General features: G+C 49.8%; 1 protein-coding gene across 1 annotated transcript in view; it reads left to right on the top strand.

Annotated features, from left to right (window-relative positions):
• LOC306766618 (aryl hydrocarbon receptor-like) overlaps window positions 1-19537 on the top strand; it is a 38836-nt gene extending 19299 nt beyond the window's left edge. The window contains exons 3-11 of the mRNA XM_079254420.1: window positions 8537-8643; window positions 10936-11025; window positions 11102-11216; window positions 14794-14921; window positions 14998-15194; window positions 15273-15382; window positions 15604-15745; window positions 15814-17284; window positions 17970-19537. Of these exons, the coding sequence (XP_079110546.1) occupies window positions 8537-8643; window positions 10936-11025; window positions 11102-11216; window positions 14794-14921; window positions 14998-15194; window positions 15273-15382; window positions 15604-15745; window positions 15814-17284; window positions 17970-18014 (2405 nt within the window). The 3' untranslated portion in view covers window positions 18015-19537. The remainder of the gene's footprint in view (window positions 1-8536; window positions 8644-10935; window positions 11026-11101; window positions 11217-14793; window positions 14922-14997; window positions 15195-15272; window positions 15383-15603; window positions 15746-15813; window positions 17285-17969) is intronic.
• The last annotated feature ends 6717 nt before the right edge of the window (window positions 19538-26254 follow it).

The following is a 26254-nucleotide window of genomic DNA, read 5'->3' as shown; positions in this document are numbered from 1 at the left end:
CTTGTTAAACTTATTTAGTGTTTAAATAAATGTTGAAGTACTTTCCAAAAAACATAAAAATGTAGAGTTTAAAAAAAAAAAAAAAAAAAAAAATGTTTTACTAATAAAAGTATCCGGTAACTCAAACCTTCCAGTTCCTTCCATGTTTTCAGGCAGAACATGAAAAGTGCCAACACATCCATGATCCACTGAAAGCAGGTCTGCGACCCACTTTCGGGTCCGGACCCACCAGTTGAGAACCACTGATCTAGAAGGTAGCAAAACTTTTGGCTTTTTATTCAAGGCGAGTTTATTTGCATGCAGATTCAGCAACGGGTGATTTACAGACAAAAAACTGCAGAAAAAAAACGTTTTAGCAGAGAAATTTTCCTTCGTACTTGACCTCCAACAATTATTTTACTAATCAACTAGTCACCAATTATTTTAGCGATTAGTGGACTGGATTAGATATGAGCCGTAGCTTCCAGCTTGAAGTGTCTCTGTGTTTTTTCAAGTAAAAATATTTCATTGAACAATTTTAGTGAACTTTGCAAAAATAAACAAAAGTTTGTCTTCACTTGGCTTGTGTGTGTAGCGTGTGTTTATCCTCGCACGTGGGGTAAAAGCGTTGTGTTGCAGTTTCTTCTCCGGACCGGCAGGCGGCAGTCAGGCTGGTAAACTCCATAGGAACTGGGTTCTTCTGATGGTTCGCTTCACTTCTGGCAAGTATTTTCTGTTTTAGAGCTACAATGGCAGCCAGTGGCATTAGTTTATGCACCAATCACAAGGGAGTATCTCTGCGTGGCTGCATTCTTAACCTCGAGCTTCTCCGGACCTAAACTGAGCCCACAGTGTTTACGACAGAACCAAACTCATGCAGACGCTGCATGATTAGAAAAACCATTAAATAGCTGTGATTAGCTGCAACTAGCTGCAATTAGATGTGATTATCTGCTACTAGCTGCAACTAGCGGCAACTAGCTGCCATTAGCTGCCATTAGCTGCCATCACCTACTATTAACTGCGTCTAGCCGTAGTTAGCAGCAACTAGCTGCGATTATCTGCCACTAGATGCGATTAGCTGCAACTAGCAGCAACTAGCTGCGATTAGCTGCCACTAACTGCGATTAGCTGCGATTATCTGCCATTAGCTGCAACTAGCTGCAACTACTTGCCATTAGCTGCCATTAGCTACTATTAACTGCGGCTAGCTGCAGTTAGCAGCAACTAGCTGCAGTTAGCAGCAACTAGCTGCGATTATCTGCCACCAGATGCGATTAGCTGCAACTAGCAGCAACTAGCTGCGATTAGCTGCCACTAACTGCGATTAGCTGCCACTAACTGCGATTAGCTGCGATTATCTGCCATTAGCTGCAACTAGCTGCAACTACTTGCCATTAGCTGCCATTAGCTACTATTAACTGCGGCTAGCCGCAGTTAGCAGCAACTAGCTGCAGTTAGCAGCAACTAGCTGCGATTATCTGCCACCAGATGCGATTAGCTGCAACTAGCAGCAACTAGCTGCGATTAGCTGCCATCACCTACTATTAACTGCGTCTAGCCGTAGTTAGCAGCAACTAGCTGCGATTATCTGCCACTAGATGCGATTAGCTGCAACTAGCAGCAACTAGCTGCGATTAGCTGCCACTAACTGCGATTAGCTGCGATTATCTGCCATTAGCTGCAACTAGCTGCAACTACTTGCCATTAGCTGCCATTAGCTACTATTAACTGCGGCTAGCCGCAGTTAGCAGCAACTAGCTGCAGTTAGCAGCAACTAGCTGCGATTATCTGCCACCAGATGCGATTAGCTGCAACTAGCAGCAACTAGCTGCGATTAGCTGCCACTAACTGCGATTAGCTGCGATTATCTGCCATTAGCTGCGACTAGCCGCGATTGGCTGCAAATAGCTACGACTAGCTGTGGAGGCCGCGGCGCTACAAAAGGGGGGCTTTCAATTGGACTTGCAATGTGGAGGCACTATCACGTCTGTCGGCCTCAGAGGGTTCGAATCAATCCGCTGCAGAAATGACGGATGAAATGGCAGCGGGACAGGACAAGTGGAAAACATGGCTGGCTGGAGAGATCAGATGATCAGAAAACATGAGGCTTGTTTGACTTTATGTTGGAAAAGTGTGCAGAGACACAGCCGTGTTTCTGATCCATTTTCCAGCCTGAAACCGTAGATATGCGTTTGTGGCTTCAATCGGAGCGTCTGGGGGCGCCCCAGCCAAAACACAAGCCAGCGATGAGCTTCATGTGGGGACATGTCCACAGTCCCAGATAGGGATCCTGTAAATCGTCAGGTCGGAGGAAAGGCTTCAGAGAGAAGCAGAAACATAAGCGGTGGGAGGGGGTGTGATTGCAGATAGAGGAACTGTGCTGGAAGCGGACTGATGGCCTCATAGCGTGACTCTCCGAGGCGGCGTTGCGTGTTTTGGAAAGCTTGCGGCTCGCTGCTGCTGCTGACATATTTGTGTGATGCTGGTAGAAATTTGAGGAGAAAGAAAGGAGGGGGGAAAAAAAGCGGAGTCGTTTTCCAAGTCCAGAGAAAACATCCAGGCCTGTTAGCAATCACGGTTGCCATGGCAACGCCAAAGCACACGCTTCCTTCTGGTGTAACGGAGCATTTCTGACGTCTGCATGTGAGTAACTAAGGTCCGCACGCCGTCAGGACGACGAGAGACACATGTCCATCCTCTGGCTGATTCCTGGCTCCAAACCACGGCTACCCTCGCCGCTGGGGGGCGCTCGGCTCGCCCGGCGCGGTGCGGCTCACCCAGACGTTTACACCCGACCAGAAGAGCTGTGTTTGTTTATGTGCTGAACCAGAATCAGCTGTGGTCCCACTCGGAGCCTGGCGCTGGATCAGAGCCGCAGAGAGATGCTTTATGATGTTTGTTTAAAGGCTGGGATTCAGATCTGTCCGGGTCCAGGACCAACATCTCACACTTTAACCCTTAAGGAGCCATTTTTGGTCTTTTTATTGTAAAACTACATAAAAGTCAAAGTGTTTTAATCCCAGTCACCATGGAGACGGTATCTTTATCTCTGGCTGCTCGGACTTGGAGCTTTTCCCGGTCCAGACCCGGCCCAGCTCCCGGTCCAGACCCGGCCCAGCTCCCGGTCCAGACCCGGTCCAAACCTGGCCCAGACCCGGCCCAGCTCCCGGTCCAGACCCGGTCCAAACCTGGCCCAGACCCAGTCCAGACCCAGTCCAGACCCGGTCCAGACCCGGAGAGCTGGGACGGCTCTGCAGTGGGTCAGAGCGACCGGCCTGCTGCTGTAAGCTCCGCCCCTTCCTGCATCTGCGTGAGAAGGCAGATCTGTGTTCAGGATCTACTGGAACTAAATGTTTTGGATCTAGATAATATTCCCCCATGCGTTGCTGGCATGCTTCATACGGCGCGGAGTCTGGCAGACGTCCAGACGGCATTTCCTTCTCTCTCCCCGCTTTCAGACTCCGTTTGGTTTTTCCTGCGCTGCTTCTCACGGCGAGGAGGAAAGGTCTGGAGCCGTTTGGTGAAACAGGAAGCTGCAGCTTGATGCCGAAGCAGGGCCTCTCGCGGTGTCGGGTTTCAGCCTGACACACTTTCTGTGATGGAGGAAGACCTGACGAATGTTTTGTCTCTTCTGCTTGGGCTTTGTTTTGGTTTTTCCAGGATAAACTTTGGTATCGGCGGCTTTAAATAGAGACAGATGTTCAGGAGAACTCGCGGCCAACTGCAGCTCCAGCTCCAGCTTCTTTGTTTTTTTCTACAGACAACATGGCTGAACAAGTGAATGAAACGTGAAACCGCCGCAGTTATTTAATGAACAAACCCCCCACCGCCTCTCAGGCTTATTTTAACACGGCGGCTGCAAACAGAGACCCACCTGTCGGCTTGGAAGGAGCTCAAACTGACTAAATGTCACTTTTAGAGATTATAGTCTGTCTGAGTTAAATTCATTCTCTTCACTGTAAATAAAACAAAACACGTTTTGTTCTGGCTGTGATCCGGCTTAGATCTGGCTCTGATCTGGCCCAGATCCAGCTCTGATCCGGCTCTGATCTGGCTCAGATCCGGCCTAGATCCGGCTGTGATTCGGCTCTGATCTGGCTCAGATCCGGCTCTGATCTGGCTCAGATCCGGCTCTGATCTGGCTCAGATCCGGCCCAGATCCAGCTCTGATCCGGCTTTGATCCGGCTCTGATCTGGGTCAGATCCGGCCCAGATCCGGCTGTGATTCGGCTTAGATCTGGCTCTGATCTGGCTCAGATCCGGCTCTGATCTGGCTCAGATCCGGCTCTGATCTGGCTCAGATCCGGCTCTGATCTGGGTCAGATCCGGCCCAGATCCGGCCTAGATCCGGCTGTGATTCGGCTCTGATCTGGCTCAGATCCGGCTCTGATCTGGCTCAGATCCGGCTCTGATCTGGGTCAGATCCGTCTCTGATCTGGGTCAGATCCGGCCCAGATCCGGCCTAGATCCGGCTGTGATTCGGCTCTGATCTGGCTCAGATCCGGCTCTGAGCTGGCTCAGATCCGGCTCTGAGCTGGCTCAGATCCGGCTCTGAGCTGGCTCAGATCCGGCTCTGAGCTGGCTCAGATCCAGCTCTGATCCGGCTCAGATCCGGCCTAGATCCGGCTGTGATTCGGCTCTGATCTGGCTCAGATCCGGCTCTGATCTGGCTCAGATCCGGCCCAGATCCAGCTCTGATCCGGCTTTGATCCGGCTCTGATCTGGGTCAGATCCGGCCCAGATCCGGCTGTGATTCGGCTTAGATCTGGCTCTGATCTGGCTCAGATCCGGCTCTGATCTGGCTCAGATCCGGCTCTGATCTGGGTCAGATCCGGCCCAGATCTGGCCTAGATCCGGCTGTGATTCGGCTCTGATCTGGCTCAGATCCGGCTCTGAGCTGGCTCAGATCGAGCCGGTCTCTCTGAGAGCAGCTGGGTTCACTTCCTCCTCCTCAACCATCAGATGATAAATAGTGTGGCTACGTGCACGCCCGTCTGCCCTGTAAAGCAGCGTGCACGTTGAGATAATCTGTCAGAACTCTCCGAGGTCACGCCCTCGTCTTCGTCTTCATCCTCATCCTCATCCTCCTGCTGCAGCAGAGTTCAGGGTTCTGCTGAATGACAACAAACACACAGAGGCCAACGTGCACGAGGCATGTGCACGAGCAGCCGAAATTGTGTGTGTGTTTGGACGGCGAGGTGACAACCTGCTCTGCTGGGCTTCAGACCTGCAGCCTTCTGAGCGCTGGAGGTTTGATTTATGTAAACTCTGAGGAGGAGGAGGAGGATGAAGATGAAGAGGAGGAGGATGAAGAGGAGGAGGAGCGTCCAGGGGCCCCTTCCTCCTGGAAGATGTTGCGTGACAGGACTGGACGGACACGCTGGGAGAGGCCGTATCCTGGGATTTTCCTGCAGCGGACGTCCAGATAAGCGACGCGTTTCTGTTGCTTACAGAACTTCCCTACAGGCAGCCGTGTGTGTGTGTGTGTGTGTGTGTGTGTGTGTGTGTGTGTGTGTGTGTGTGTGTGTGTGTGTGTGTGTGTGTTTGCAAATTTGCAGACAGTCGGATCAGTTTTCCAGAAAGAGGAAAACCAGTTTTTTGTTTTGGCAAAGAACCAGCGACGTTTCTCTTTAAGACCCGGGCCTCCTGCACGACCCGGGCCTCCTGCACGGGATGTAAACAGTGTGGAAGAGAGCGTGCACGATGTGCACATGAGTGTGTTCTGTCGCTTTAACTGCAGACATGCAGAGAATATATGTTGTAGTGTGCAGTCCAGTCTGATCCAGTCTGATCCGGTCCAGTCTGGTTCTAAGGGGACCAGACCAGTAAAATGAAATAATAACTTGAACACATTTATCATATTCCAGTATGATGACATATTTTATCTCCATATTTATTTAGTTTACATTGTTAATGTTTTATTCTACATTATACACATAAAACTTAAATATGTATTTACAAATATGATTTTAAATTATATTTAAATTTGTTAAACTTTGAAAATATGTTCATTTTTTAATATAAATCAATAGTTATATAAATTTTACAAATATCCTAAATTTCTTGCCATTTTAATGTAAAATTATTTGGTTTTATTGATTTAATTCTGAAATATTTCATGGAACTTAAATAGCTTTACTTTTTTAAGAAATATATTCTATAAAAACAATAAATAAATATTGAATTGTATTTCTGTTAATATTTCACGTTAAGATCGGAGGAACTTTACACGCCTAGAAGTTCTTTTAAACCTTCGTAGTGTTCATTAGAACTCACCTCATCATGCAAACCCATGCGTGTGACGTGAGAAAAGGCCCCACGGCGGCCTGGCTTTGGCCCGGCTTTGGCCCCGCGGCGGCCTGGCTTTGGCCTGGCTTTGGCCCGGCTTTGGCCCCGCGGCGGCCTGGCTTTGGCCTGGCTTTGGCCCGGCTTTGGCCCCGCGGCGGCCCGGCTTTGGCCCCGCGGCGGCCCGGCTTTGGCCCCGCGGCGGCCTGGCTTTGGCCCGGCTTTGGCCCCGCGGCGGCCTGGCTTTGGCCCGGCTTTGGCCCCGCGGCGGCCTGGCTTTGGCCCGGCTTTGGCCCCGCGGCGGCCTGGCTTTGGCCCCGCGGCGGCCTGGCTTTAGCCCCACGGCGGCCTGGCTTTGGCCCCGCGGCGGCCTGGCTTTGGCCCGGCTTTGGCCCGGCGGCGGCCTGGCTTTGGCCTGGCTTTGGCCCGGCTTTGGCCCCGCGGCGGCCTGGCTTTAGCCCCGGGCCGTATGTTGGACTCCTCTGCGCTAGAAGAGCTCTCTGCTGTCTGAACATGACGCGACTTGCCGAGCTGCTGCAGGATAGCAGGACCTGCGGAGGGTTTCATAAGCTGCCTCTGCAGGAGATGCAGAGCCGATCCAAAACAAACATGCTCTGGAAGGGTGTCGGTTTGCAGCGCTCGGCTCCCCGGACAGCTGCCAAGTTTCTGATCCTCTACCTGGAAACGCTTGTCTAAACTGGCTTTGTTCTCCGGCAGCTCATGAATGCCGTGTTTTGTTACCACAGTTTCTTTAAGTCCCTCAACCTGTTGCAGCTGTTATTGTTGGTCCAAAGACAAAGATTCCCCCCAGAACATGTTATATATATGTATAAATATGATTATTGATCAGAGGGAAACTTGTTCTCCAGCTGTGCAAACAGTAAAAACCAGTGAAGTTCATCATTCTGTGTGGACTCTGAGCTAATTCAGGTTGAATCCTTGGCTGCAGTGATGTTACGCTACCAGCAGGGGGCGACAGCTCACCAGAGCATGGGAAAGAAGACCACAGAGTGAGTTCTTCTGCAGGAGATAAGCTGCTTCAGAGATGCTCCACTGCTTACCTCCATGTAAATATGGGCTGTTTGAGTTGCTGTTGTTGAAGATGAAAGACTGGAGGGATGCAGGTGGAGGAGCTGCTGCAGGAAGCAGAGAAACAACAAGCTGTTTGGCTTCAGAGGGACTTTATATAAACCAGCCTGCAGAAGAGAAGCCTTCTCGCCCCAGTCAGCATGCAGACGTGATGTTTTCAGATTCCGAGGCTAAAATGATGTAAAATGACTGTATGAACAGATAAAGCAGCATAAAGAGCAACCAGATGTTTGTAGAAATAACACACATAGATCAGCAGTGACCAAGCCTTTTCTCATCTGCACATCACTCTCTCACGTCTGAAACACACACACATACACACACACACACACACACACACACACACACACTGTTTCCATGTTTCCACACGTCTTCCTGCTACTATCTACCTGCTCTCCTCACTGCAGCACCTCCACCTCAGCTGCATCCCAAACATCTTCTTGGCTTTATTCCAGCCATAGAGGATCATTATTTTCCTGCTTTTCTCATCACTTGTTGATCTTTGGCTGCTCCTGATTGGACGTTACCGTCAGTTTAAGCTCTCTGATTGGTGGAAAGTCTGACAGGAAGTGTCTTCATCATCATGTCCAGGTGAAAATAGAGGTCTCTTAGCAACATGGTAGTGATGGTGATGAAGATGTGATAAATAATGGTGGATTTACCATCTAGAGTCTCTGAATAAACACTACATGTTGGGTCTGGATTGTAAACCTCCTGGACGGATAGAAACGCTGGAAAACCAGGGTACGGAGTAAACCCTCTTCTAAACTCCTGTGATGCTGCTTTTACAATTAAAATCATCTCTACACAATGCCTACATCAACCAGCAGCTCAGCTAAAGTTAGCGATGCTACACTGGTGCAGTTAGCTATCGGCTTTGTTAGCCTGAACATAGACATAAAACTGATATATCTATGTCTATGGGCATGTCTCTCACCAGTCTGTGTTCCAGTACTGGTTTAGTCATTTCATAACTCTTCTTCCCTGAAACAGAAGAGCAGAAATGATGTGAAAATGAAGAAATATCCTGATGGATTTTTGGGGTGAACTAAATCGACTCGTCTCTTTCTGAAATGGTGTTTTTCTGGAAAACTTTTATTCTGTTTTTTGGCAGAAACCTGTAATGTGGAAACATTTCTTGTAAATGTTGACAGTTCTGGTGTTTGTCACTTTGTTGCAGCGACCATGAAGAACGGCAGCAGCAGCCGGCTGTCTCTGGGGATGACCGGACAGAACGGGAACAGCGTGGAAAAGGCCGGTTTCTCCGAAGGAGATCTGCTGCTGCAGGTATGACGCTGGTTGTCTCTGGCGGTACGAAGCTCCTGGGGGCGATTGTGTCGTTTTCCTGAAGCAGCATCCGTCTTGTCAGATTCAGCTTCCTGGTCTGAAAAGCTTCACATTAAAGCACAGACTCAGTGCTTCCCTCGGCGTCCAGCATGTTTGTGACTGAAGTTATAAGAGATAAACTACAGAAAGCAGACTTTTTCTCTTTGCCAAACCACCTGGTTTGCTCTTTTTCTTCGTACGTTTCGTCATACGTGTTGGGAAGAATGTGATCATGAGAGGTTCGCCATCTTAGATCCCTCACGATTTGATTTTATTATTTTATGATTTTCTATGCATCTATTCTCTACATTTAAGGATTTTTATGTCTCTCTGTGGTAGCACTGAGCAATATGACCTCAGATCAATATCACGATTGATTCAGTTTTCTTCTTTCACGATAAATGAGCAATTATTTCAATATAATTTTATTTTTAGCTAAACTAACATTTTATTTTGCAAATATTTTCATATGAAAAGAGCAAATATTGAAAAAAAAAGTTAATTAAATGCAATTTACATATATATTGTCATTTATTTAATATTTTTCTATTAATTTTTGAGAAATTTCCAAACACTTTAACTATGTGTTGGGGGTGCCTTTATGAGGACTGAGCTAACAGTAGCTAACAGGAGCTAACCAGCTAAAGCTAAGTCACGTTGTTAACCGGCTAAAAGCCGCGGTTGTTCTACGTTCTTCTGACTTGAAGCGGGAGATCAGGTACCTGTCAATCAAAAGGACACGCCCTTAAATATGCCGAATTTTGAGATTAAATTACTTTTAAACGGGCGAGTTAGAAAAAAATTCACTCCCCCCACAGTTGTCATGGAGGTAAACCTGACCTATTAAACCTAAAATGGACTTTTGTACCAGGCTGTAAACATGTTTATTTCTGCTGTAAACATCTTTATTCCTGCTGTAAACATATTTTTTTCTGCTGTAAAGTTGGTCTTTTTAACATGGGAGTCTATGGGGATTCGCTGTGTTGTGGAGCCCCTCGTGGACGAAGGGGGGACTGCAGCTTATGATATTTATCCGTAAGCTTCACTTTGAACCAACGGAGGATGCTGCTTGGTCTACACGTGTCCGTCTGTCTCCATGTCCGTCTTTTGTGTCCAGTATAAACACAAAAGACGTATCTCACATACAGAAACAGCTAGCTAGCCGCTAGCTTCCTGCTTCCTATGTTGTTTACAGTTGGTCAGTCTCCCTAAAGTGTACGGCTGGCACGTGGAACTTTGATGTTCCTCCAGCACTTTACAGCTGATTTTCTGTTATTTGGTTATCGATCAATATGGTTTTTGAGCGAGCTTTGGGAAGCGTCCAGTTCATCATACTAATGTCGATCATGGTTCTGTTTTAATCAGATTATTATTGGACGACGGTGAACTCAGGTGTTGATTTTATTCGTTTTTATTCAATACAGCAACAAAACACAGTGCATTATGGATTATGTAATGTAATCTGCCGCTTCTCGTGTTTGTGTTTCTGCTGCAACACCTTGGGGGGTAGACAAATCTCCCGAGATCCGAGGCTGTGAAACTTCAGGAAAACCGTAAAACTAAGCAGACATACAGGAAACACTGACTGGAAATGCATTCATTGTTTCAGTGAAATCCTGCACATCAAATCAATAAGTTAGCTTCATGCTAATCTCAATAGAAATACTATAAGCTAGCAGTTAGCTTAAAGGAATTAAAGCAACTTTTTCCACAAACAAAAGTTTACCCTGAGTTACAAACTGATTAAAATACTTGGAACATGTTTTCTGGACTTTCAGTAAAACATGAGAAACACGTTCTACGTTCCAAAACAACTTCCACGTTCGACTTGACCGACTACAGAAAGAGTCAAGGGCCAAAACACACTTCTGATCGCTGGTAATGATCCGAGTGCTCGTATTGATTGATGAGGAGAGTGAAAATTGAGGATGCAACACATTGTTGTGCGTCATTACTAAAATCAAATCGAATAGAGCAGTGAATGTGTACAGCTCTACTGTAACTGTAAAAGTACCTTCAGACTGTTAATTAGAGCCGTATAAATAAAGTTTATGTGAATTTAACAAAAAACCAGAACACCTGAATTTTGACCCAAACCTAAGTTGTTTTAAATCGAAGCTAAAAACTTTTTCTTTTCCAGAATTCCAAAGAAGAGCTTTTCTTTTTTTAATCTGGTGAATTTCTTCGGATAAAAACCCTGGAAACACTCCTGGTTTTTCCTGAAACACCTCTGACTTGCTGTTTTCTGTCCAGGCCCTGAGCGGCTTCGTGATGGTGGTCACATCAGAGGGTCTGGTCTTCTACGCCTCGCCGACAGTCAAAGACTACCTGGGCTTCCATCAGGTGAGGCGCTGGAAGACATTTGTGGTTAAACTGACTGTTTCTTGTCGTGTCCCTGAAGATCGTTTTCTTTGTCCAGTCGGACGTTGTCCACCAGAGCGTCTTCGATCTGATCCACACCGACGATCGGGCCTTGTTCAGAGAGCAGCTGCACTTCGCCCTGAACCCTCCACCTGTAGCCGCAGACGGAGAACGTGAGTGGTGCAACATTAATAAATACATATTAACCCTGATAACAAGGTTGTAGGTCCTCTACCTGGTCCCCTACCTGGTTCTCTACCTGGTCCCCTACCTGGTTTTATACCTGGACTTCTAACTAGTCATCTACCTGGTCCCCTACCTGGTACCCTACCAGTTCGCCTATCTGATCCCCTACCTGGTACCCTACCAGTTTGCCTACCTGGTTCTCTACCTGGTCCCTTACCTGGTTCTCTACCTGGTCCCCTACCTGGTTCTCTACCTAGTCCCCTACCTGGTTTTATACCTGGACTTCTAAATAGTCATCTACCTGGTCCCCTACCTGGTACCCTACCAGTTTGCCTACCTGGTCCTCTACCTGGTCCCCTACCTGGTTTTATACCTGGTCTTCTAACTAGTCATCTACCTGGTCCCCTCCCTGGTACCCTACCAGTTCGCCTATCTGATCCTCTACCTGGTACCCGACCAGTTTGCCTACCTGATCCTCTACCTGGTACCCTACCAGTTTGCCTACCTGATCCTCTACCTGGTACCCTACCAGTTTGCCTACCTGATCCTCTACCTGGTACCCTACCAGTTCGCCTACCTGATCCTCTACCTGGTCCCCTACCTGGTTTTATACCTGGACTTCTAACCAGTCATCTACCAGTTCGCGTACCTGGTACCCGACCAGTTTGCCTACCTGATCCTCTACCTGGTCCCCTACCTGGTTTTATACCTGGACTTCTAACCAGTCATCTACCAGTTCGCGTACCTGGTACCCGACCAGTTTGCCTACTTGATCCTCTACCTGGTCCCCTACCTGATCCTCTACCTGGTCCCCTACCTGGTTTTATACCTGGTCTTCTAACCAGTCATCTACCAGTTCGCCTACCTGGTACCCTACCAGTTTGCCTACCTGATCCTCTACCCAGTCCCCTACCTGGTTTTATACCTGGACTTCTAACCAGTCATCTACCAGTTCACGTACCTGGTACCCGACCAGTTTGCCTACCTGATCCTCTACCTGGTCCCCTACCTGGTTTTATACCTGGACTTCTAACCAGTCATCTACCAGTTCGCGTACCTGGTACCCGACCAGTTTGCCTACCTGATCCTCTACCTGGTCCCCTACCTGATCCTCTACCTGGTCCCCTACCTGGTTTTATACCTGGTCTTCTAACCAGTCATCTACCAGTTCGCCTACCTGGTACCCTACCAGTTTGCCTACCTGATCCTCTACCCAGTCCCCTACCTGGTTTTATACCTGGACTTCTAACCAGTCATCTACCAGTTCACGTACCTGGTACCCTACCAGTTTGCCTACCTGATCCTCTACCTGGTACCCTACCAGTTCGCCTACCTGATCCTCTACCTGGTCCCCTACCTGGTTTTATACCTGGACTTCTAACCAGTCATCTACCAGTTCGCGTACCTGGTACCCGACCAGTTTGCCTACCTGATCCTCTACCTGGTCCCCTACCTGGTTTTATACCTGGACTTCTAACCAGTCATCTACCAGTTCGCGTACCTGGTACCCGACCAGTTTGCCTACTTGATCCTCTACCTGGTCCCCTACCTGATCCTCTACCTGGTCCCCTACCTGGTTTTATACCTGGTCTTCTAACCAGTCATCTACCAGTTCGCCTACCTGGTACCCTACCAGTTTGCCTACCTGATCCTCTACCCAGTCCCCTACCTGGTTTTATACCTGGACTTCTAACCAGTCATCTACCAGTTCACGTACCTGGTACCCGACCAGTTTGCCTACCTGATCCTCTACCTGGTCCCCTACCTGGTTTTATACCTGGACTTCTAACCAGTCATCTACCAGTTCGCGTACCTGGTACCCGACCAGTTTGCCTACCTGATCCTCTACCTGGTCCCCTACCTGATCCTCTACCTGGTCCCCTACCTGGTTTTATACCTGGTCTTCTAACCAGTCATCTACCAGTTCGCCTACCTGGTACCCTACCAGTTTGCCTACCTGATCCTCTACCCAGTCCCCTACCTGGTTTTATACCTGGACTTCTAACCAGTCATCTACCAGTTCACGTACCTGGTACCCGACCAGTTTGCCTACCTGATCCTCTACCTGGTCCCCTACCTGGTTTTATACCTGGACTTCTAACCAGTCATCTACCAGTTCGCGTACCTGGTACCCGACCAGTTTGCCTACCTGATCCTCTACCTGGTCCCCTACCTGATCCTCTACCTGGTCCCCTACCTGGTTTTATACCTGGTCTTCTAACTAGTCATCTACCTGATCCTCTAACTAATCATCTACCTGATCCTCTACCTGGTACCCTACCAGTTTGCCTACCTGATCCTCTACCTGGTACCCTACCAGTTTGCCTACCTGATCCTCTACCCAGTCCCCTACCTGGTTTTATACCTGGACTTCTAACTAATCATCTACCTGATCCTCTACCTGGTACCCTACCAGTTTGCCTACCTGATCCTCTACCTGGTACCCTACCAGTTTGCCTACCTGATCCTCTACCTGGTACCCTACCAGTTTGCCTACCTGATCCTCTACCTGGTACCCTACCAGTTTGCCTACCTGATCCTCTACCTGGTACCCTACCAGTTCGCCTACCTGATCCTCTACCCAGTCCCCTACCTGGTTTTATACCTGGACTTCTAACCAGTAATCTACCAGTTCGCGTACCTGGTACCCGACCAGTTTGCCTACCTGATCCTCTACCTGGTCCCCTACCTGGTTTTATACCTGGACTTCTAACCAGTCATCTACCAGTTCGCGTACCTGGTACCCGACCAGTTTGCCTACTTGATCCTCTACCTGGTCCCCTACCTGATCCTCTACCTGGTCCCCTACCTGGTTTTATACCTGGTCTTCTAACTAGTCATCTACCTGATCCTCTACCTGGTACCCTACCAGTTTGCCTACCTGATCCTCTACCTGGTCCCCTACCTGGTTTTATACCTGGACTTCTAACCAGTCATCTACCTGGTCCCCTACCTGGTACCCGACCAGTTTGCCTACCTGATCCTCTACCTGGTCCCCTACCTGGTTTTATACCTGGACTTCTAACCAGTCATCTACCAGTTCGCGTACCTGGTACCCGACCAGTTTGCCTACTTGATCCTCTACCTGGTCCCCTACCTGATCCTCTACCTGGTCCCCTACCTGGTTTTATACCTGGTCTTCTAACTAGTCATCTACCTGATCCTCTACCTGGTACCCTACCAGTTTGCCTACCTGATCCTCTACCTGGTCCCCTACCTGGTTTTATACCTGGACTTCTAACCAGTCATCTACCTGGTCCCCTACCTGGTACCCGACCAGTTTGCCTACCTGATCCTCTACCTGGTCCTCTTCTTGGTTCTCTACCAGTTCGCCTACCTGGTCCTCTACCAGTTCACTCTGATGGGTTCTTTCTAGAAACTGTGATGAAATGCTTTTGAACACATAGATAAAGAAAGCAGATCAGACATGAGGAATTAAATTCGCTCTCTGTTGTTGCAGAATTATGGTAGAAAAAGTTTCCGTTTGGAAATCATGATATTTCAGGATCTTGTGATGGGAATGTTTGGGAAATCGAAGTAACTGCTGCTGTTTCGTCTGCTCAGTGTCGACGACGTGCGATGAGACCATGATTTGCAACCCCGACCAGCTCCCGCCAGAAAACTCCTCCTTCCTGGAGAGGAGCTTTGTATGCCGCTTCCGCTGCCTCCTGGATAACTCCTCCGGCTTCCTGGTTGGTTCACTTTTTCTGTATCTTCCATTACAGGCTGAATGAAACGTCGCTTCATGATTCTGGTTTTCCCAAACAGGCTCTGAAGTTCCAGGGCCGGCTCAAGTACCTTCACGGGCAAAGCGTTTCCCGGGACAACGGGAACCGACCTCAGCTGGCGCTCTTCGCCCTGGCAGTGCCCGTCCAGCCTCCATCCATCATGGAGATCAGAGCCAAGATGCTTCTGTTTCAGACGAAGCACAAGCTGGACTTCACACCGATGGGCGTCGATAGCAGGTGCTTCTCATCTTTCCCGCCGAGCGGCTGACATCTCATCAGCATCTGTTTCATTATTCCTGTTTGGTGTTTCTTCAGAGGGAAGATCATCCTGGGTTACTCTGAGACGGAGCTGTGCATGAAGGGCTCCGGGTACCAGTTCATCCACGCTGCTGACATGATGTACGCCGCCGACAACCACATCCGCAGTAAGTCCGCCTCTCCTCTGCAGAACCCCAAACGAGTCACGACCAAGCTGCTTATACTTAAAACACTGAAATGAAAAAACCGTTTCAGATGAGAATTTTTGTTGTCGTTGAACAGTGACTAGAGTTAATCCACAGGAGACTTTTGTCCCCGTTCTGGCTCCATACGACACCTGTCCTCGGTCACAGAGAATAACCCCGAGTGTTTGCTTTTCTGTTCTCAGTGATTAAAACGGGGGAAAGTGGTCTGACTGTGATCCGGCTCCTCAGTAAATCCGGGAGCTGGATCTGGGTGAAGGCCAACGCCAAGCTCATCTACAAAGGAGGACGACCGGAGTTCATCATCTCATACCAGCGAGCCTTAACGTGAGTGTCCGACCCAGGGACGAGGCCGCTCATTTGCGTCGAAATTCTAACCCGTCTTGTTGTTTCAGGAACGCCGAGGGGGAGGAGTACCAACGGCAGCGGGGTTTGCAGCTGCCCTTCAACTGCACATCTGGAGAGGGCATCCTCTACGACTCGGGTCCCACCGTGGACATCAGTCAGTTCCAGTTCAACCAAATGTTCAGCGACAAAGACCCCAAGAAGGACATGGCCCCCGCCTCCCTGCTGGACTGCTTCCTGATGCAGGATCAGGCCGTCTACATGCAGAACGTGGAGTCCCCCATCGCCGTGGACCAGGTCTTCATGGACAGCCGCGCCCTGATCAGTTTTGCCGGAGACTCTTCGCAGGAGGAAGAAGCGGCCGCCACGGCGGGCAAGCCGGTGATGGCGAAGGAGGATTCCAAGCAGTCGGTGAACGCCGTGATCAACAGCCTGGAGAAGCTGACGCAGAACGGAGACTTCGATGCCGTCCTGCAGCATCTGGAGGTGGACGACTTGGTGCTGATGGAGTGGGAGAACACCGTTAAGAGGTTCAACAACGGAGAGGATCAGCAGAGCAGCGGCGAGCTGGACAGTCTCACCTCCGGCGACATATTCGACTACATCGACTCCGTCTTCAAGGAGAGAGGAGACAATTGTCTGGACGTGGCGCCCAGCTGCCTCGCCGTCAACAACCTTCCCGCTGGCCTGCAGCCGCAGGATCAGCCTTACGCTCAGCAGCAAGGCGTGGCGCCGGCTCCGATGCTGAGCAGGAGCCAAAAACCGCCGCAACGAGGTCAGGCCAATGGCGGCCTGCCGCCGCTGCAGCAGCTGCAGCTGCACGACATTTTCAGCCCGTCCATCGAGCTTCCAGAGCTCACCGTGCTGAATGAAGTCTTCGGCGCCGCGCAGAACGGCTACGTCCAGCAGCCCAGCCAGCTGCTGCAGAGTCAGGCTCCGCCCCCTCACGCTATGGCGCCGCTGCCTGTAAAGGACGTCTTACCACCACTGGTTCCATCCGACACCTTTTCTCCCACGATTCCCGCCGAGTTTCAGGACAATCTGATGCGCAACGGGCCGACGCAGCAGTGGCCGCCGACCACCCTCCTGCAGAGCGGACACCAGGCGGTTCCCGCCTTCCAGAACCAGAACCGAACCTTTCCGGGTGACTTCTGGCAGACGAACGGCACCAGGCTGAACCACGCAGAGCAGGGTGGGCTGGCGGGGGGCGCGGCCGCCATCCAGAGCAGCTGCATGTTCCAGCAGCGCGGCGTCCCGCAGCGATCCGGAACCGCCGGACCCGCCGGACCCGCTGGACCTGCCGGACCTCCCGGACCCTGCACCGGGGCCAACGGCGTCCTGCAGCAGAGCCCCCCGCAAGCGCCCCCATACTTCCAGTGGAGCCTCAGCGAGCCAGTGGGCCGAGCGTCGGCCATCATGCAGGACGCCAGCATCAGTCCTTCGACGGCCGTGTCCGGTGTGGCGTCCACCGAGCACACACACAACATTCAGCACTACCTGGGCAGGAACGCACACGCACAGGTAAACACACACGCAGGAACTACGTCACTGTTTCAGTAAACATAAAATATTTAAACACTTATAAAATATTTATAAACACAATCTGTCGCCTACGGTGTGTCTGTACAGTCTGACTGTTTCACCCGGACTGATGACAGACATTTCAAACAGCACCGGGGGGGATGATGGACGATGGACATCTATCAAACAGAGTAGCTAAGAGCTAACCCAGCGCTAACTGAAGCTAACGGAGGTCGGCAGGCTAAAGCTAAGGTTAACCGGCTAACGGCCTTCTTGCAGCCGGATATCATGTACCTGTCAATCAAATGGACACGCCCCTAATTATGCAGGATTTTCAGGATTAAACTAGAAAAACACTCAGAGCATAAACCTCCACCAAGGCCTTTGAAAAGTTCCTGGATCCAAACAGTGATCCGGATCACCACCAAGATTAGACCAGTTCTTCCTTTTACGTTTCTAACAAGTCCTGAAAATTTCATGAAAATCCATCCATAACTTTTTAGGTCATCTTGAACATAAACAGAAAAACATACAGACAGATAAACAGACAGATAAACATATAAACGGCGGTAGAACATGACCTCCTTGGCGGAGGTAATGACATCTAAACGTACGAGTAGCAGAAACATTCACCCTGTTTACATGTTTTTTCGTATGTTTTCAGCGTTTCATGTCTCTCCTACAGACAGACGGTCCTGCTGTGGACATGTCCATGTACCTGATGGAGTAGCGTGAAGCCTTCTCGCTGGACCGCCTCGCCGCCGGACAACACTGACCCAGTATAGTTGGCCTGTATCAGTGCTTGTCCACGCCGCTTCCTCATGTCTTATTGGAACACATTATATCTCTACATGTATCCGCGCTGCGCTCAGCCTCTTTTCACGTTGACATCGATGAAGTATGAATTCACACCTGGTTCACCAGGATGCAGCTGGAGCCGGCTGGACGGAGGTTCAGCTGTTTCCAAACAACCAAAGATGTTTTTATAAGGGAATTCTTCCCAAACCTTTCTACGGCTCTGAGAACCTCCGCTGTGCCTTCAGACAAACATTTTCTAAAAATGTATATTTATCTTTTGTAACGTGCTGTTCTGCTTCAACTCTTGAAACCTCGACACGTGCACGGTGCACGCCGTCACCTGAGTGCAGTAAACATGAACCTGAAAGGAGATTACCCCCCACGGTGAAGCTGTACGTGGAAACCGGACCCTGAATGACCAAAGCTGCGTCCAGACCTGCAGGAATGTTGATTCACCCCCCCCTCGCCCCACGACACCCTCTCACCCGGGAAGCTCTCACACACGAAGTAAAGTGATCAGGAAGGAAGGAAACGTGAGCCTGACGGACCCAGGATCACGTCCGGTCGTCTGAAAACCTTCGTTTGGTAAAATAAATGATGCAGAAATCTGCTGTTGGCCTTCAGCTGCAGTTCCTCCAGCCGCCACTAGGTCATCATGGTGTCAACAGTTGGATTGGTGACGACGTCCATCGCCGTCGGCAGCCACGATGACGCGTTCGGAGGAGACCAGCCTCTGTATTTCCACAGTTTCTTCCACAATATGCTAATTAGGTGTTTACGCACTACGTACGTTCTCCGACTGTAAGACGTGTTGCCGTCCAGCTCATGTCAGGCGGATGTAAGTCTCGCTTTAATTCCTCATAACTGAAAAGATACAACAAAGAAAACAGCTGTTCGGAGTGTAACGGTGGGCCAGAGTCCTGGTTCGCTTCCCGGGTTTTGGGCCACGGTTCAGCTCAAAAAAGGAACTTTTCTCTGAACAGGAAGTTTTGTGACCGCTTCCAGTAAACAGAAATGTGGCATCGAGATATACCTCCGCTGTTTCAATGCCCACGCACATGTTTCTGCAGAAAACCAAAAATAATTCACTTTAACTTGTACAAATTAATTTACTCCATGTTTTCTGTTAAAACTTTAATTACATAAGTGACATGATGAGTTGCAGGACTAAAGGCTTTTACACGCCGGGGCCGATGCCGATAAACGCGAAACTACGAATAATTCGCAGGTGAATTATTAAAACAGTGTGAATGAGACATTTTCAGATAAAGTTGTTGTCAAAGAAAGAATTTTTCAACCATTTTACACATTTTTTTTATTTTTAAAATGATAAATATGAGAAAATCTTTTTTAGAGCTTTCTAAAATATAAATAATTTAAACGTCACATTTAAAAGGGAAAAAAAGTCTTTAAGGTTTCTTCAGGGTTGAGCAGTTTATCCAGGTATCCACAGGCGAGGGGCGGGGCTAGTTGGGGCAGGGTTATGTGGGGCGGGGCTACACAGGGAATGGAAACACACCTCAACACAAGACCAGCAGACTGATTTGGTCTCCTCTTTGTCCATTTCAGTACTTCAATGATTAGCTGGAGTTCTTCCAAACGGGTGATTTTAAGTCTGTCGCTAGCCATAGCATCCATTAGCCATAATATCTGCTAGCCATAGCATCCATGAGCCATAAAGTCTGTTGGCCATACCATCTGCTAGCCCTAAGGTCTGTTGGCCATACCATCTGCTAGCCCTAAGGTCTGTTGGCCATACCATCTGCTAGCCCTAAGGTCTGTTGGCCATACCATCTGCTAGCCCTAAGGTCTGTTGGCCATACCATCTGCTAGCCCTAAGGTCTGTTGGCCATACCATCTGCTAGCCCTAAGGTCTGTTGGCCATACCATCTGCTAGCCCTAAGGTCTGTTGGCCATACCATCTGCTAGCCCTAAGGTCTGTTGGCCATACCATCTGCTAGCCCTAAGGTCTGTTAGCCATAAGGTCTACCTGCCACAACATCTGCTAGCAATAATGTCCGCCAGCCATAACTTCTGCTAGCTAGAGGCTACGCTGCACTCAGTTGTTGGTAATGGAGGAAGCAGGTGTAAAGCAGTTTCTCTTCCATGTGGGAATGTTTGGCATGCCTTCACAGTGAACATTTCCCAGGGATAAATCTGAATATTGGACCGAGTACTGTTACACCCCAGCTAGCTGTGTTTGGACGCGGTTCAAGTTCCTGCAGAAGTTTTTTAACAATATTTAAATTTTCCTTCCATCTTATTTAAACCTGTCTTTCTGTAAGAGACGATGTGTATCGCTATTTCATGGCTGACTGAAAATATGACATCCCAAAGACAGAAACCGTTCGTCGCTGTACGCGATATCTAAGCTAGGCTAACTGCCTCCATCTCTGCAGTAAAAGCTTCGTATTAAAAGACAATCAAATGTAACATTTTAAATCGTGAAGTACGTCTCGCAGAAAAGGAAAGTTTGTTGTAAGACGAGCTAATGTAGCAGAAAGAAGAGTTGGATGCTAATGCTTGGTTAGCTGCGTGCTAGCATCGCCGTCCTGCGTGCTTCAGTTGAGGCCAAGCCGCCATTTAACCTCGAAGTGAGAACTTACAGAAGTTATTCATTAAATTTGTTTTTGTCCAGTTAAGATAAAAAAAAATCCTGATTAAAAACCTGAAAGTTTGACATCATGATGATTTCTTGCCACGTTTGACGTCCTCTCTGTTGCACTTGCCATCAGTGTGTCGCCATAGCAACCAACAGGGAAAGAAGCTGCTGCATCAGAAACACGGTGGGCCTCCATGCTGGCGGTGGGAAACCTGCAGGTTTTAGATGTTTCTCTGATTCAGATCAGACGAATCCAGAATCGTTTCGGTCCTGCAGGATCGGGGTCCCTGCTCTGCACGGCGCTCAGGTCTGGCGTCTGTCTTCCCGTCTGGTCACCACACTACAGAAGCAACGTGGACATTTTCACGAGGCCGACCAGGATCGGCTGGAACATGGCAGCTTCGCTGGAGTCCTGCCGCTCTGCAGGACGTCTCTCAGTATTTGAACGTTCCTCTCGAGTGAAATCCTGAAATCGCTCACCCGTCGGCGGCGCCGTCCTGCGGCGTGAAGCGGACGTGGGATGACTGTTGCCACTATTCTTTTACACCCTGGAGCCAAATGTTTAATTAACAGGCGCGCTGATGAGCCTGACAGCTGCCATATTCTTTGTTTAAAAAAATAAAATGAAAAAAAAATGTAATTCACTTTTATTTAGCCAAGTACCTAAACTATGTACTATAATATATGTAAACCAATAACCAGCCTTTGTGTACTTTAAATGCTTTTTCATAAACGTGTGCAATCGTAAACTGTTGTTTGACTCATCAATCGGAGTGAAATTTACTTTTCAGCCTCGTTATTCACGTTGCAGCCCTCCATAGTAAACCTGGAACAAAGATTGTGGAGCTGACAGGAGCGCTCACACTGACGGCAATATGAGCACAGCATTTCCTCCTCCGCTTGGCCTTCATGTGGCTGTATTTACAGTATTTATACGTTCATTTTATATCTTTATAGCCTCATTATCATACAGCTGAGGCTGTCCTGCCGCCGTCATGTCTGAATGCCGACTGGGATAAATTCATCATAGCCTAAATAAGGAAACCAACACATTGATTTGGAGGCTCCAGATCAATCTGTTGATATTGATAATAAAAGAAAACAGGTATGTTAATGAGAAAACAACATATAGAAGTACACTACATGTTGCATTTACTTGCATCTGGACATCAGAGCTTCACCATGGTGAAGGTCAGTTTACACTGTTTGAATCAGATTGTTTATAAATGGAGAAGCTGGATTTTTGGGGGAGATGCAGCTTTTATACCCAGTCCAGGCGCCCTCACCTCCCACTGGTTAATCTGCTGGTTGGAGAATCTTCCAGAACCGAGTTGCTGCTAATATATCTATGGAAACGTTCATTTTCCGTCAGTTTATCCTGATGTGGCAACAGAGGCGGAAGACATCATGTCTGCACGCTGACTGGGATTAAAACGCTTCAAGTTTTATATTTAAAGGAGCAAAAATCCACGACCGACTTGGAGTTTTAAGGGTTAAAGCCACCGATAATAAAAGTCCAAACCTGCAAAAAGGGTAGAGTTTGGTGTGAAAAGGTGTGAGTGGTGCAGTTGTGTGGAGAGCAGCAGTAAGCAGGTGTTTGCATCACCTCACCACGCGTCAGTGACAGCCACCAACATGTTGCCATGGCGTCCATTCATCAGCTGGCCTCTGGAAACAGCAGCGTGTCTCTGGCAGGCTTTACTTCCTCATAGCAGCTGTCTGCCATCTTCACATTCCTGCTTTAAAGCTCTGAGAGGAGGAAAGGCAGGAGGACACGTCCCGACTGCACGCTGCAGCCTCCTCCGTCATGACTTTCCTCTCTCAGCTTCATGTTTTTATCCTGACGGTCCAAACTGCTTCATGTCTGCATGGAAACCTGCAGGTCACCAGGAAGACACAGACATTCTGCATGATGCTGCAGGTCGTGTTGGGACCACTGAGACATGGAGGGACGCTCTTCACTGGTTTCACTGGTATCTTCTGTGTTGTATGTGGGTGATGGAGGGAGGTTTTCCAGCCTTTCTGTCCCGTCCAGGAGGTTTACAGTCCAGACACAACATCTTCATCTCCATCACTGCTGTGTCACTAAGACACCTCTGTTTCCATCTGGACGTGATGATGAGATCACTTCCTGTCAGACTCTCCACCAATCAGAGCTTAAACTGATGCTGACGTCCAATCAAGAGCAGATCAGGACGTCACAGCTGCAACAACAACAGGTGTCCAGCAGATGGCGCCGCCTCGCTGTTACTCACCAACATGGCTGATCAACCATGACTTCAGATAAAATATGACGACATTAATGTAAATATTATGAACATTAACAGAGCAGGCTGACCTGGTTTCCCGGCCGTTTCCATGGAAACAGGAAACGGCTGCAGGGATTTACTGAGGAATGATCAATCATGAATATGAATCCAGAACCTGGTGGTCCAGTTCTACACAGCTTCTTTTATTCTCCGTCCTGATATGAACACTCTTGCAGAAGCTTCCTGTCTTCCAGGTTTCTCCAGGATCCTTCAAGAACTTTCCAAAACTCTGCTCTGGATGTGTCTTCCTTTTGTTCCTTCCTCTGTCCAGATTATCTCACACTGCATCAGACCCGTCCAGGTTCTGGTTCTGGAGAGGATCAGACGTGTCCAGGTTCTGGTTCTGGAGAGGATCAGACGTGTCCAGGTTCTGGTTCTGGAGAGGATCAGACGTGTCCCGGTCCTGGTTCTGGAGAGGATCAGACGTGTCCCGGTTCTGGTTCTGGAGAGGATCAGACGTGTCCCGGTCCTGGTTCTGGAGAGGATCAGACGTGTCCAGGTTCTGGTTCTGGAGAGGATCAGACGTGTCCAGGTCCTGGTTCTGGAGAGGATCAGACGTGTCCCGGTGCTGGTTCTGGAGAGGATCAGACGTGTCCCGGTTCTGGTTCTGGAGAGGATCAGACGTGTCCCGGTCCTGGTTCTGGAGAGGATCAGACGTGTCCAGGTTCTGGTTCTGGAGAGGATCAGACGTGTCCAGGTTCTGGTTCTGGAGAGGATCAGACGTGTCCCGGTCCTGGTTCTGGAGAGGATCAGACGTGTCCAGGTCCTGGTTCTGGAGAGGATCAGACGTGTCCCGGTCCTGGTTCTGGAGAGGATCAGACGTGTCCAGGTTCTGGTTCTGGAGAGGATCAGACGTGTCCAGGTCCTGGTTCTGGAGAGGATCAGACGTGTCCAGGTGCTGGTTCTGGAGAGGATCAGACGTGTCCCGGTCCTGGTTCTGGAGAGGATCAGACGTGTCCCGGTCCTGGTTCTGGAGAGGATCAGACGTGTCCAGGTTCTGGTTCTGGAGAGGATCAGACGTGTCCCGGTTCTGGTTCTGGAGAGGATCAGACGTGTCCAGGTTCTGGTTCTGGAGAGGATCAGACGTGTCCCGGTCCTGGTTCTGGAGAGGATCAGACGTGTCCAGGTTCTGGTTCTGGAGAGGATCAGACGTGTCCAGGTTCTGGTTCTGGAGAGGATCAGACGTGTCCAGGTCCTGGTTCTGGAGAGGATCAGACGTGTCCAGGTTCTGGTTCTGGAGAGGATCAGACGTGTCCAGGTTCTGGTTCTGGAGAGGATCAGACGTGTCCAGGTTCTGGTTCTGGAGAGGATCAGACGTGTCCCGGTTCTGGTTCTGGAGAGGATCAGACGTGTCCAGGTTCTGGTTCTGGAGAGGATCAGACGTGTCCAGGTTCTGGTTCTGGAGAGGATCAGACGTGTCCCGGTCCTGGTTCTGGAGAGGATCAGACGTGTCCCGGTCCTGGTTCTGGAGAGGATCAGACGTGTCCAGGTTCTGGTTCTGGAGAGGATCAGACGTGTCCCGGTGCTGGTTCTGGAGAGGATCAGACGTGTCCCGGTCCTGGTTCTGGAGAGGATCAGACGTGTCCCGGTCCTGGTTCTGGAGAGGATCAGACGTGTCCAGGTTCTGGTTCTGGAGAGGATCAGACGTGTCCCGGTCCTGGTTCTGGAGAGGATCAGACGTGTCCCGGTCCTGGTTCTGGAGAGGATCAGACGTGTCCAGGTGCTGGTTCTGGAGAGGATCAGACGTGTCCAGGTGCTGGTTCTGGAGAGGATCAGACGTGTCCAGGTGCTGGTTCTGGAGAGGATCAGACGTGTCCAGGTGCTGGTTCTGGAGAGGATCAGACGTGTCCCGGTTCTGGTTCTGGAGAGGATCAGACGTGTCCAGGTCCTGGTTCTGGAGAGGATCAGACGTGTCCCGGTCCTGGTTCTGGAGAGGATCAGACGTGTCCCGGTCCTGGTTCTGGAGAGGATCAGACGTGTCCAGGTGCTGGTTCTGGAGAGGATCAGACGTGTCCAGGTGCTGGTTCTGGAGAGGATCAGACGTGTCCAGGTGCTGGTTCTGGAGAGGATCAGACGTGTCCAGGTGCTGGTTCTGGAGAGGATCAGACGTGTCCAGGTTCTGGTTCTGGAGAGGATCAGACGTGTCCCGGTCCTGGTTCTGGAGAGGATCAGACGTGTCCAGGTTCTGGTTCTGGAGAGGATCAGACGTGTCCCGGTGCTGGTTCTGGAGAGGATCAGACGTGTCCAGGTTCTGGTTCTGGAGAGGATCAGACGTGTCCCGGTGCTGGTTCTGGAGAGGATCAGACGTGTCCCGGTCCTGGTTCTGGAGAGGATCAGACGTGTCCAGGTTCTGGTTCTGGAGAGGATCAGACGTGTCCAGGTTCTGGTTCTGGAGAGGATCAGACGTGTCCCGGTTCTGGTTCTGGAGAGGATCAGACGTGTCCAGGTTCTGGTTCTGGAGAGGATCAGACGTGTCCCGGTTCTGGTTCTGGAGAGGATCAGACGTGTCCCGGTTCTGGTTCTGGAGAGGATCAGACGTGTCCAGGTTCTGGTTCTGGAGAGGATCAGACGTGTCCCGGTTCTGGTTCTGGAGAGGATCAGACGTGTCCCGGTCCTGGTTCTGGAGAGGATCAGACGTGTCCCGGTTCTGGTTCTGGAGAGGATCAGACGTGTCCCGGTCCTGGTTCTGGAGAGGATCAGACGTGTCCCGGTTCTGGTTCTGGAGAGGATCAGACGTGTCCCGGTTCTGGTTCTGGAGAGGATCAGACGTGTCCCGGTTCTGGTTCTGGAGAGGATCAGACGTGTCCAGGTTCTGGTTCTGGAGAGGATCAGACGTGTCCCGGTTCTGGTTCTGGAGAGGATCAGACGTGTCCCGGTCCTGGTTCTGGAGAGGATCAGACGTGTCCCGGTTCTGGTTCTGGAGAGGATCAGACGTGTCCCGGTTCTGGTTCTGGAGAGGATCAGACGTGTCCCGGTCCTGGTTCTGGAGAGGATCAGACGTGTCCCGGTTCTGGTTCTGGAGAGGATCAGACGTGTCCAGGTCCTGGTTCTGGAGAGGATCAGACGTGTCCAGGTGCTGGTTCTGGAGAGGATCAGACGTGTCCAGGTGCTGGTTCTGGAGAGGATCAGACGTGTCCAGGTGCTGGTTCTGGAGAGGATCAGACGTGTCCAGGTTCTGGTTCTGGAGAGGATCAGACGTGTCCAGGTGCTGGTTCTGGAGAGGATCAGACGTGTCCAGGTGCTGGTTCTGGAGAGGATCAG

Source organism: Telmatherina bonti (genome assembly GCF_933228915.1).
Source record: "Telmatherina bonti genome assembly, chromosome: 15".
NCBI classification, from domain to species: Eukaryota; Metazoa; Chordata; class Actinopteri; order Atheriniformes; family Telmatherinidae; genus Telmatherina; species Telmatherina bonti.
This window is presented reverse-complemented; position numbering and strand designations above follow the sequence as displayed.